At 39.5% G+C, this 12,113-nt stretch overlaps 1 protein-coding gene across 2 annotated transcripts in view; it reads left to right on the top strand.

The window, feature by feature from the left end:
- Positions 1-12,113, top strand: part of PLA2R1 (phospholipase A2 receptor 1) — a 105,528-nt gene that overhangs the window by 35,475 nt on the left and 57,940 nt on the right. For both annotated transcript variants that reach the window (XM_046658995.1, XM_046658994.1), the window contains exons 5-10: positions 178-291; positions 783-926; positions 2,988-3,182; positions 4,896-5,053; positions 8,091-8,189; positions 11,850-11,962. In XM_046658995.1, coding sequence (XP_046514951.1) covers positions 178-291; positions 783-926; positions 2,988-3,182; positions 4,896-5,053; positions 8,091-8,189; positions 11,850-11,962 — 823 coding nt within the window. The remainder of the gene's footprint in view (positions 1-177; positions 292-782; positions 927-2,987; positions 3,183-4,895; positions 5,054-8,090; positions 8,190-11,849; positions 11,963-12,113) is intronic.

Raw genomic sequence — 12,113 nt, 5'->3', positions numbered from 1 at the left:
GGGAGAGGAGACTGGCTTTGTTCCTCTGAAGCATCAGGGTGGGATTTAGCAGCACTTAAACCCTTTTCTGTCACTGACTGGAGTTAATGTATGACTGCATGCTCCAGGAGTAGGAAAACAGGAAAGAAGTGTAACATTGATCTTTTTTTTGAAACTTCATATTTCTCTTCATTTCAGAGCACTTAAGCAGTGACGCAGTGGAGGTGTGGATAGGTCTGAATCAGCTGGATGAAAATGCTGGCTGGCAGTGGTCTGATAGAACGCCGCTCAACTACCTGAACTGGAACCCAGGTACTCACAGCATTTTATTTACCTTCGACAGGTGGCGTCATCCCACAGCCTTCAACAGCAGTATTTCCCACATGTGTATAAGACATGTTACGTTGAAAGTGGTTTATGAACGTTTTTTTAAGCCTGCCTGAATTCCTTTAAGGCAAGCTTTTCCGGACAAGAAAATGGAGGCCAAGAAAGTAAGCTATTTAGTCAATGTTGCAGGAGGATTTGAGTCAGAGCAAAGATTCCAGTCAGCTGTTTTAGAAATAGCAGCAAATTGCAAAATATTTCTCTACTTTAAAACAATAAAATCAACTGTTGCTATCTTTGGGAAATCATTTCATTGCCATGTCTGGACTTCAACTGCAAAATCATAGATAGAACAATTTCTAGGATTTATTGTATATGCCAAAGAGAAGACTCTCTCCTTGATGCGAAGGCTACATTTCAATGTATATTAAACTAACCACTTTTGCTTCTAACATTAGCCACACACATTGTATTTTCAGAAATAAACTTTGAGCCGTTTGTTGAATATCACTGCGGAACATTTAATCCGTTTATGCCAAATGCCTGGAGGAGTCGGGATTGTGAGTCCACCTTGCCTTATGTATGTAAAAAATATCTAAACGACACTGATCACGAAGGAGTTGGTAAGTGTTCTAATTTTAAGCTGTTCTTCTGAGTCGCTTACTTGTGTTCTCAATATATTCACATCCCTCTTTTTATTTGCTAATAATTCAACATTTAAACTCAGCTAAGGCTAATTTTTATAGGAATAAAAATGTATAACTAGATAATACCTGTTATTCCATGAATTTAACAAATGCATTTAGATTTTTACTAAAAAGGAAAGCAAAATAAACTGAGCATAGAAAACATTTTCTTCTTCTCTGTTTAAAAAACTTGCACTCTTAGTCATTCCGAATTAGAAAAACAAGACATGCTTCCTTTTCTATTCTAGTTTTGAGTTTTATTTATGGTTCCTCTAGAAATTAAATGTGCGTTAGAAAATAGTTTTATGAAATTCCTTACCTTATTGATTTCCTATCACACTCTGTATCTCTTATTAGTAACACATCCTCCTCCGCAAAATAACATGCGAAACTTTTAGGTGTATTTCAGACAAATACTACCTAATTACGGTCTAGTACCTGAAGCCCAATTATTTCTGTTTTTAAGATCTATTACCTCTTTTTAGTTTCTGTGGGAATTAATGTCTTAACTCGGAAAGTGGAGATAAAAGCATAACCATTTTTAAAAGAATCATTACCAGTATAATTAGAAACAACTCTGCGTTTAAAAAAATAAGCTGAGTTGTCATTTTTAAATATTATCGCTTACAATTAAGCTTTAACTTTCATTGTTAAGTCGCTAAGCCTAAGGGTATTTTAGAATATGGGGTACATGAGGGAGAAGAAGCATCGAACCATTTTCTTCTGTAGAGATTTTCTCATTATTTCAATAATTTACTGAAATTGCTGCTCCTGTTGATGTCCTTCTTTCTCCACTTCTTCCTTCTTTTCTTTCTTCCTTATGCCCGCCTACACTCTTTCCTGCCATGGCTTCTTTTCTTCTGTTTTATTGATTCTCCTGATCTACCGATTGAGGTCAGAAGACCAGAAATGAGGGTAGTTACACAAAGTTTGGATTATTTGCTGTTGCTTCAACTTCAACAAATTCCTTTGATGAGCTGGTCCAGGGTCTTCAAACTGGGTTTCTAGGATCCGCGGCTTCCTTGCGTGGCTCTGCCTTTGCTTGAGTCAGAGAAGTTCCTCTTTCTTCTTTTTCTTACCTTTAGAGTGAAGTTTAAGGTTACATTTTTAAAAGGTGCTCCATGACTGTATTTTTTAGGTTGACAACCACTGCAGTCGATGATATCTAAACGTGCTAACATTCCTCGACTGTGATTCTCATTACTGTCAGAGTCCTAGAGGCGATTTTAAAAGAACATCTTGTTTCCCAAATAGCAATGAAGTTATATCTAACTAAATTAGTGCTTAAGGGAGGCACCTATGATGGTTACTAGAATAAAAATGCTATCACCAGGTTGGGGACAAGTTCCTGGAAGAGGAGAGCCAGAACTTGGCAGGCACACCTCTGCCTTCCCCAACATTGTCAGAGCATCCTGGCACTACTTTCCTGTAAGCCTAACCCAGCGGCCATATGAACCCAGAGGGACACCACAGGCGCCCAGACTGCCCCTCGGGATGAAAGCTATTTGTCATCTCTGCCCTAGAGGAAGTGGCCAGAATTTCAGACTCACTTAAGCTGAGGATAAAATATTTATCCCGACCTACATACTGTACATAAAATCCTTGGGATTAAACACCATTTAAGTTGTGTTCCATAATACTCCTTTTCCAGTGTAAAAATTTTTTTTTAAATGGACAGCTCTAGCTGGTAAATCTTATATCTAGCCCTGACTCTCAGCTTTGGCTGTGTGACCTTTACAAAGTCTCTGTACCTCTGTGCCTTCGATATCTCACCTGGAAAATGAAGCGCTGACATTCACTCGATGCTGGGTTTACAGCATAGATTGAATCCTTCTCAACTCTGAAGATCTAGAATTCTATGAGTCAGATGTTATTGTTTCATGTATTTCTGTTTTTGAAGTTTTAAAAAAATCATGTATTAATGGTAATTTATATTGAGTCATAAGTAATGTTAAAATTATTGTGGAAAATGACATTGTTTTTTCTTGGTTTAAAAAGAAAAAGATGCTTGGAAATATTACGCTACCCACTGTGAGCCTGGCTGGAATCCCCACAATCGTAATTGCTATAAACTTCAGAAAGAAGAAAAGCCCTGGGCTGAGGCTTTGCGTTCTTGCCAGTCTGATAACAGTGTATTAATAGACGTAACTTCGCTGGCAGAGGTGGAGTTTCTTGTCACCCTCCTTGGAGATGGTGAGTGCCAACTGACTATGACTTGACAGATATGAAATATAATGTATTAACTATCTTTATTAGTGGAATTGAAAAGAAACTAAGCTATTTAAAAGTGACTATGGCACAAATTTCTGAAGTTTCTAAAATATATTCAGGAGTGAAAATTTACTGGATTTTACAAAATAGATGTTCAGAAATTTTGTAACATCTCACATATGCCAGATAGATTCGATTTTTAAAGATTTTTTTCAAGGGGCAAAGGTTATTTCTGAAACGTCTAATGAAGAAACCTGAACCTGTAATTTAGCTTTATGGCCGCTAGATAGCGGTAGTGTACTGTGGGCATGTAATCCAAGCAATAAAGGGAATTCCTTAGACAAATAATTGGATTTAAATAATTTTTGTTGTTGTTAGTGCCATGGAGTCAATTCCAAGTCCTAGCGACCCTGTGTACAGCACAGCAGAACCCTGCCGGGTCTTTTTTCACCATCTTCTCACCTTCTAGCACTGTATCAGACAATGCTCCACTGTTATTCACAAGGTTTTTATAGCCAATCTTTTCAGAAGTGGGTGGCCAGGCCCTTCTTCCTAGTTTGTCTTAGTCGGAAGTTCTACTGAAACCTGTCCACCATGGGTGACCCTACTGGTATTTGAAATGCTGGTGGCACAGCTTTCAGCATCACAGCATCACACAGCCATCACAGTAGGACAACTGACAGACAGGTGGTGTGGTTCCCCGACCAGGAAACAAACACAGACCGTGGGAGTGAGATCGTGAATCTTAAACACTAGACCACCAGGGCTGCCTTACATAACTTCAGCCAGTGAAAATGGGTAGTTTATTTGGTGCAGTGGTTTTCAAGCTGTGTGCCATGTCAGCAGTTCCAAGCTCCTGGGCCTCCACCCAGCTTTAGTCCATCAGAGCAGGTCTGCTCCTACCTATGTCATATATTTGACAGAGGAGTCTGCTGGAAAACATTGAAATCACTGACTTAGAGTAAATTTTTTAAAATAAAAATAAATCTCCAGAGTCTACTCTGATGACCTTTCCAATGCTGGTTTTAGTTCAGAGTGAAAATGAAAATCTTTCTCTGTCATTTTTCTGCACCCTTTGCATCTGGGATTAAAAGAAATCCTGTGGCTGCCCCTGTCTCAGCAAGGGCTCTTGAACATCTCTCTCGGCCATCTCGGGTCTATTCAGCCTGCCTGAGCTGTTGAACTATTTACTTTTCCAGCAACCCTATTGCTCCCATTTCAGTGCTTCTATGAGTTTCAGTATCCTTTTTAACCAATACAAAAAAAAGCAAGAAAAAATATATGTTAAGCTAGGCTACCATTAAAAGTTTTTTTTTAAAGTACGCTTTTCCTAATCCAATGGGACTTTCTACTTTTCCTTTCTCTAGACAGAAACAGAGCTTGACTTTTCAGATCTACTATGCATACAGTAGCAGGAACTAATGAGAGTTCCAGCAATTTGACTTGCTTAAGCTTTGTCCTTCCGCTGGCTTTAGATCACACTCTGCCTCCCTTATGAAGCCGATATCAAGCAGATCGGACAGGATAGGGGGGAAAGTTTCAAGCAGGTATTTTATACTGAGACTTAGATTTCATCACATGAAGAAATAAAGAGAAAATCACATGCAAAGTGGTATATTTTGGTAATAGCCCCAGTGGCTTGTGTGCTTTGCAGATATTGGGTTCCTATAAGTAATTCACATTTATGTCTTACAGAAAATGCATCAGAAACATGGATTGGTTTGAGCAGCAGAAAAATTCCAGTTTCCTTTGAATGGTCTAATGGCTCCTCAGTCACCTTTACTAATTGGCACACATTTGAGCCCCAGATTTTTCCAAATAGAAGCCAGCTGTGTGTCTCAGCAGAGCAATCTGTAAGTTGATTCATCTGTTCAGTGCTCCCTTTGCTGGACTCGTATTGAAGGCCATCTGTGCCAGGGACTTGGACTATGGCAGAGACCAAGACGGGCACAGTCTCTGCCCCTCATGGGGCGCCCAAGCTGGGCAGTGAACATGTACGCCCAGGAAAAGCATGGTGATGATAGCTCTGAGGAGATAGGAGACATGATGGTGAGAAACAACTACTTCAGACAGGACTGTCACGGGAGGCTCTCTGAAGAGGTGACATTTAATTAAGGAGGGAAAAAAAAAACCTCTTGAAGAGCAGGGGTAGAACACCCCATGCAGGAGGAGACTAGTGTGAAGCCCAAAGGCAGGCCAAGCCTGTAATCCAAAAGCAGACCAGTGTGGCATGAAGGTATGAATGGTGAGGGGTGGTAGGAGATGGGGCAGGAGGAGTGCAAAAATGTGAGGCTCATCGGCCCAGTATTCCTATACCAAAGGGCTTCAAGGAGACAAAGGGCATGATCTGATTTACATCTTTAAAAGTAACTGTGGCTGCTGCATAGAGAATAGATTGGAGAGGGATAAAAGGGAAGCAGAGAAACCATTTTGGAGGGTACTCCAGGGGTCGAATTAGGGTGTGGTGAATATGGAGACAAGCAGACAGATTCAAGGATCCTCTGGAAGATACGAATTGTTGCTAACTTAGATGTAGGGGTGAGAGAGCGGTGGGTTTTTGTCTTGAGCGACCACCAGTTTGGTGGATGGTGGTGCCATTGACCACCATGGTAAAGACGATGGGAAGAACCGAGGTGTTGGGAGGTTACTCTGGAGAGTGATGGTTTTTAAGCTCCATTATCTTATTAAAATAAAAGAATTTCAACAGTATGTGCAACCTCTTTGAAAACTGTGAACCAATGGAAAATCTTGCTCTTTTCCTCACATGAGTATAAGGTCCCAGTGGCCTTAACATCACACTTATCCCTAAGCTCTAGTCTCTCATTTATCTAAAACATCTGATTATACAGAATTAGTTTAATCCCAAACCATTTGAAGGGCTTATTATGTGTTTAGAAAAGACTTAATCTCTTTGATCAGATAGCTGCCGAGTTTTGGACTTAGAGGGATTTTATAGGCGTCTTTACTCTTTCAAACCACCAGGAAACCATATCAAGTTCCCCCAAGAAGCAGTTTATTGAATGCTATTTAAGTAGCTTGACAAAGGCATTGTGCCAACCAAACATGGAAAATTTCTAAGGACTCGATTTTATGACATATTTTGTTGTTCTTTTTTTAAGGCTGTCACAGATATGATCATAGTGCTTAGGCAATGTCTCAGAGTCACATCTGAGGAGGGACCAACAACGACCTCTCTAAATGCTTGCTTGGGTCTAACTCTGCTGAAAGCCACCACAGTTTATTCTACAATATTTAACGCTTCGTTGGCTCATTGGTTTTGATATCATTAAGATGACCTTCATTTCCTACTGGCATTCTCTTTTTCTATTTGACAGACATGGGTATCCTACTTAGCATGTTTATAGAACAGGAGCCAACATTTGGACAGAGAGGTTATTTTTAAGATAGTGAGGAAAGGTATTCATGTTACTGGATGTGTCAGGATAATGCTGCTGTAAGTGCAAGAGTTTGCGGCCCCATTTTTGGCAGCTCGGGATCTTCTTAAATAGTAGATGAGTAAAAAGTAACATTTGCTCCCATGAAGTAGAGCTCAATATGAATATAATTATCATAATTAACGAATTACCTAAGCATGGTTGAAGCCTAAATTTGGATGCAAGAGCCTAGGAAACTATTTATTTGTTCATCCATCCATTCGATAGTTATTAAGCAACTACAGTCTGTCTGACGCTATCTTATCACTGGATGATTTGCTGGAATACTCCACAGGGGAGGGCTACACGGCTGCTCTTATAGACGAAGGTGTCAGCCTCCCGCATAGTATGTTTCTGAGGGTCATGGAAGGACTCCATGCTTCCCTAAAACCCTGCAAGCCTGAGATACCACCTAAAATTTGAAGTGTGTAGTTTTAGCCTAAAGGTCTGATTTGTGTTAAACTAACAAACTCCTTTGGGAGGATAAAATTTTAATCTGTGGGCAGTTATTGTATTTCGTTATTAATGAAGGTTGTGAGCTTTCAGTAGAACTAGGAGAGGACATGAAGGTATCTGCCTGTTATATAAAGAGGAAATGGAGTGGGGCTTTGGAAAATGAGTGGTGAAGAAGGACATTGGGGGTTGAACATGAAGTTCAGCAATGAGAAGGTTATCTAGGGTGATTCCTGGTAGCTTCCAGGCATTTCCTCAGCATCAGGTTTATACATGTAAGCAGCAAGGCAATCGATTTAACACTCAGAAGTGGTTGAAGAAAGGAGGCAGCATTCCCACTTGGTCAGGGGGATGGTTTCATCCAAGTGGTTCTCAAAGTGGGGTCCCCAGACCAGCAGCATCAACGTCACCTGAAAACCTCTTAGGAATGCAAATTATCAGGTCACACCTGACCTGCTGAATGAGACACTGATCATGGGGCCCAGTCATCTGTGTTTTAATAATCCTTTCAGATGAATCTGGTGCATACAAAAGATTGAGAATCACTGCTCTGTCCCGTCTCTTTAAAAGAAAAATTGAGAGCAGTCTAATGTAAAGTCGGACTGAACCTGGCATTAAATCCTAGCTCCAATTTTTACTGACTATTGGACCTTGTGCAAAGCATTAAACCTAACCTTTAAAATGGGAATAATAATGCCCACCTCACAGGAGCGTTGAGATAATATAGGAAAATCACCCCACATTGAGAAACATTGGTCGCTCCTCCTGTCCTGCCCGCCAGGCCAGGATTGCATGTCTTGAAATTATTTACCCCTGGAGAGAGAGCAGGGCCTCCCACTTGCATGTAGAGAGAGAATCAACCCCTTCTAATGACAAAAGAAGGTGCTGACACATTACCCCATCCTGAAACACTTACTCTTAATCGTACTTTTATTCAAAATAATTGGTATTCTCTATCAGCATCAATAATGGAGTATATTACCTGTAACATTTTTCCCCTTAGGAGGGACACTGGAAAGTTAAAAATTGTGAAGAAACACTTTTTTACGTTTGTAAGAAAGCAGGCCACGTCCTTTCTGACACGGAATCAGGCTGTCAAGAGGTAAGTGCTGTTAAAGTTGCAATTTAGGTACAAGGACTTCATAACTAGGATAATTTATCCACCATCAATGTAAAGTGAATCTCTCCCACTCTCTCCTGCCTTTGCTTCCTCCCTTTCTTTTCCCTCCCTCCCTTCCTTCTTTCTTTCCTTCCCTCTATTTTTCTGAGTGTGGGCTCCTTTTAACAAAGCAAGCAATTATCAGCTCGTAACATAAAGCATTGACAGCCCCACACAGGACTGCTGTCCTGCCACCCTCTTCAACCTATTTTTTGATATAAAAAATGTAAATGATCCTGTTACACCATCTGTACAAACAATGCCTGTCACTTGGCGCCCTGTCTCACATATGGATCATGGTTTTTCCAGTGGGATGCCAGAGTGAAAACAAACGCATTCCTTTGAGTCAGAGAGTGAACTTCTGCACCCAGAGTTTTACTTTCCTTTTCACTCTGCTTAAACTTAGATATTGGAATAGAATACAATAATGGAAAGAAGTGCATGTTTGCAATATATTTATTATTTAGGAAAGAGATCATAAAGGATAAGTTAGTATTTTAAGTAACAAAGTATTTTCAGTATTTTAAGTAATAAAAAATACTTAATACTTTAGGTTTAAACTTAAAAGTTAGAGGGGCCGGCCCCATGGCCGAGTGGTTAAGTTCTCATTCCGCTTTGGCTGCCCTGGTTTTGCCAGGGTTTTGCTGCTCATCAAGCCATGCTGACGTGGCATCCCACATGCCACAACCAGAAGGACCCACAACTATGTACTGGGGGGCTTTGGCAAGAAGAAGGAAAAATAAAATCTTAAAAGGTATAAAATTATTTGTTTTAAATTTCTTAAAATAGATTCAACATCCTGTAGTAAAGTTACAAAAAATCTACCTATCAGTGTCCTCTGCACGTGCATTCTCTCTCTCTCTCTCTCTCTCTCTCACACACACACACACACACACACACGCTAAAGAATTTGGTTTTAAACATTGGAGATTTTTATGCTGTATGAGTCTCAAAAATTTCCCAAACATGTTTTTTATGAAATTCTGCTTTATTTTATAATCCAGTTATTTATGTTCTAATTGAACAATAATGCATTCTTCAGAAACTGCATTTTATTCCTTAATCAATGTGTAAACCTATGAACTATCTTCATATTCTAGCTGAACAATACATGTGCCATAGATGACATGTTACCAAATGTTTTATCTAATGATTACAATTCCTGAATTAGTTATAGCTGATCTCTGATCTAATCTCTGCCTAAACAGAAATATTGGAACTATTGACTTACTGTGTGGCTTTCAAAGGCAACTCAACATGTTTTATTTGTGTTGAAAGGGCAGTTAACTTCTTACGCAGCAGAAACAGAACTGATGTCCTATTCAAAGTTTTGTATACTGCCTTCCTTTTCTGGCCAGCATTACCAGTATTTAAAGATTCTGAGTACAGACCCAGTTCTCTTTACGGCAAAATTCCCATTAATTTCCTTATGCATCAGTCTATGTATATGGTTCTGAAAGTTTCCTTTCTTTTAGCCAGTTGCTTCAATGCAAGTCTTTAGACAGTCTGCACATGCAAAATCAACTTGTAAACTGTCTTGATAATTTCAAAGCAAAAAAAAAAAAAAAGATTTATTTTTCCCTCTGAGTCACTTTTTCGGGATTGGACAATATGAGCAATTGTTTCAGTGTTGTCATCATCATCATTTCATTTAAAATGAAATGGCACCTCATGTACAAAGGATAGTCACAGATACAATCAATTATTCTTCCCACTTTCACTGTGTAGACAAAGGCTTGTAGTAAAGAGTCTTTGTTTTTCTAGTTATTACTATCCCACAACCCCCGCCCCCTCCCCCTCTACCCCCCAATCCCCGTTTTCTTGAGCCTGTTCAGTTCTTGGATTTTTTTTTTTTTTTGAGGAAGATTAGCCCTGAGCTAACGTCTGCTGCCAATCCTCCTCTTTTTGCTGAGGAAGACTGGCCCTGAGCTAACATCCATGCCCATCTTCCTCTACTTCATATGTGGGACGCCTGCCACAGCATGGCTTGCCAAGAGGTGTGTAGGTCTGCACCTGAGATCTGAACCAGTGAACCCTGGCTGCGGAAGCAGAACGTGTGAACTTAACCACTCCACCACCAGGCTGGCCCCCCAGTTCTTGGATTTTTTGTTTTGCTAAACAGCCTGTGATCTAAAAACTGCTAATGAAGAGGGAATACTTTGTTAGAAAGGTCAAATTGTCAGCCTTCCTCTGCCTGTCCTTCCGAATACAAAAGCAGTGTAACCGCCCTGCCTCGTCTGGAGTGGTCCATGGAGCGGCTCTGGCTGGAGCTGTCAATCACTCACACAGACAAGGTCAGGGAGAGGTTAAGGGAGTGAGTTCAGGGCACAACCTGGCTGCTGGATGAGAAACTCCTGTGATCCACACCTCATTTAATAATATGTTTTAACTAAAATAGCTGACTTCTAAAATAAGGTTTTCTTTAATTTACTGCAGGACCGAGACCTTTTTCCAAGAAATATAGTAGAAATTATTTTATATCTGATCAAAATCTGGGAAGCATTGGCATGGCACCAAATCAAGTGTATTTTAAAACTGGGGAATATTTTAAAATAGATAGATATAAGTGATGTGATTTTATAATACTGGAAGAAAAAGAACTAAAATAACTCAGTTGAAATATAAAAGACTAATGAATGTTTGTCTCCTGTACCATATGATTTTGAAGAACAGAGCCACCCTTCATTGCTCCCAGGGCTGAGCCATAGAGCTACACATTTGTCATTCTTGTCTGAGTGCCAAAACTTGCTTTCTTTCTCTCTGAAAGGCTAGCCAGTTGATTTAGGAATCATCTTTACCAAAAAAAATATTTTGGCCATTCTGTATTTGGAAGCATCATGATCCAGCCAAGCCCATCCTGGATTGTACCAACATTAGGTTCCAGGCCAACTTATCCACTAGTCTGTGATTTTATCCGAGGGCCTAAACTCAGTGGATCTCAGTGGGGTAATATGAAATAAGCAATATGAAAGAAAGTTGAAAAAAATGCAATATATTTACATACATATGTCCTCTTTGCTCATACTGAGTCCCCAGCTCTATTCTAAGGTCTCTGCCTGCATTGTCTGCGTTTGATTCTCAGCAAAGCCCATGGATACTATTATTACCCCATGTTACGGAGGAGAAAACTAAGCCATGGACAGATAAATAATGTCTCTTGGTGGTGAAGACAGTATTCAAACCTACACATTTTGTCTTCAGAGTCAACACTCTTAATTTCTACTGTCTTGTAGAAACCATATGAAATTCTGTATGTCTGAACAGAGTGAGTGAGCACTTGTGTGTGGAAGAGAAAGAGCGAGAGATCTTGAGTAAGCGCCCCTTTATTTTCATTTGCCTTTAAGATTTTAGGTTTTAAGGTTTTAAGTTAGTTAAACTTTTAGGTTTCAAGAATTAATTAAGTAAAATGTAGATGTGGCTGTAGCTAATGGCATTACCAGATAGAATAAATATAAAAATATCAAGACAAAAATTCAAGTTTTGAGTTTTGAGTGGGTCAGAGGAGAAAGCTATGTAAGTGGGAAATGAAAATATGCAAAAAAAGATATTTTGCTATTTAACCAAATCAGATTATGTGCTTAATTTTCCTTTTCGTTTTTCAAGGGATGGGAGAGACATGGTGGATTCTGTTACAAAATTGACACCGTCCTTCGAAGCTTTGACCACGCCTCCAGTGGTTATTACTGTCCTCCTGCACTTGTAACCATTACAAACAGGTGAACTAGAAATCTCCTATCAGAAACATGACTGTGCTTTTTTGACATGAGGGCTCTTGAAATGATAAAATCTAACCGTAATCAGTAACTTGTCAAAATCTAAAGTGTACTATACATTAGAGTATTAAATTATTTAAATTATTGATTGACA

This window comes from Equus quagga, chromosome 4 (genome assembly GCF_021613505.1).
Source record: "Equus quagga isolate Etosha38 chromosome 4, UCLA_HA_Equagga_1.0, whole genome shotgun sequence".
NCBI lineage: Eukaryota > Metazoa > Chordata > Mammalia > Perissodactyla > Equidae > Equus > Equus quagga.
The sequence above is the reverse complement of the archived record's forward strand: the minus strand, read 5'-3'. Positions and strand labels throughout refer to the sequence as shown.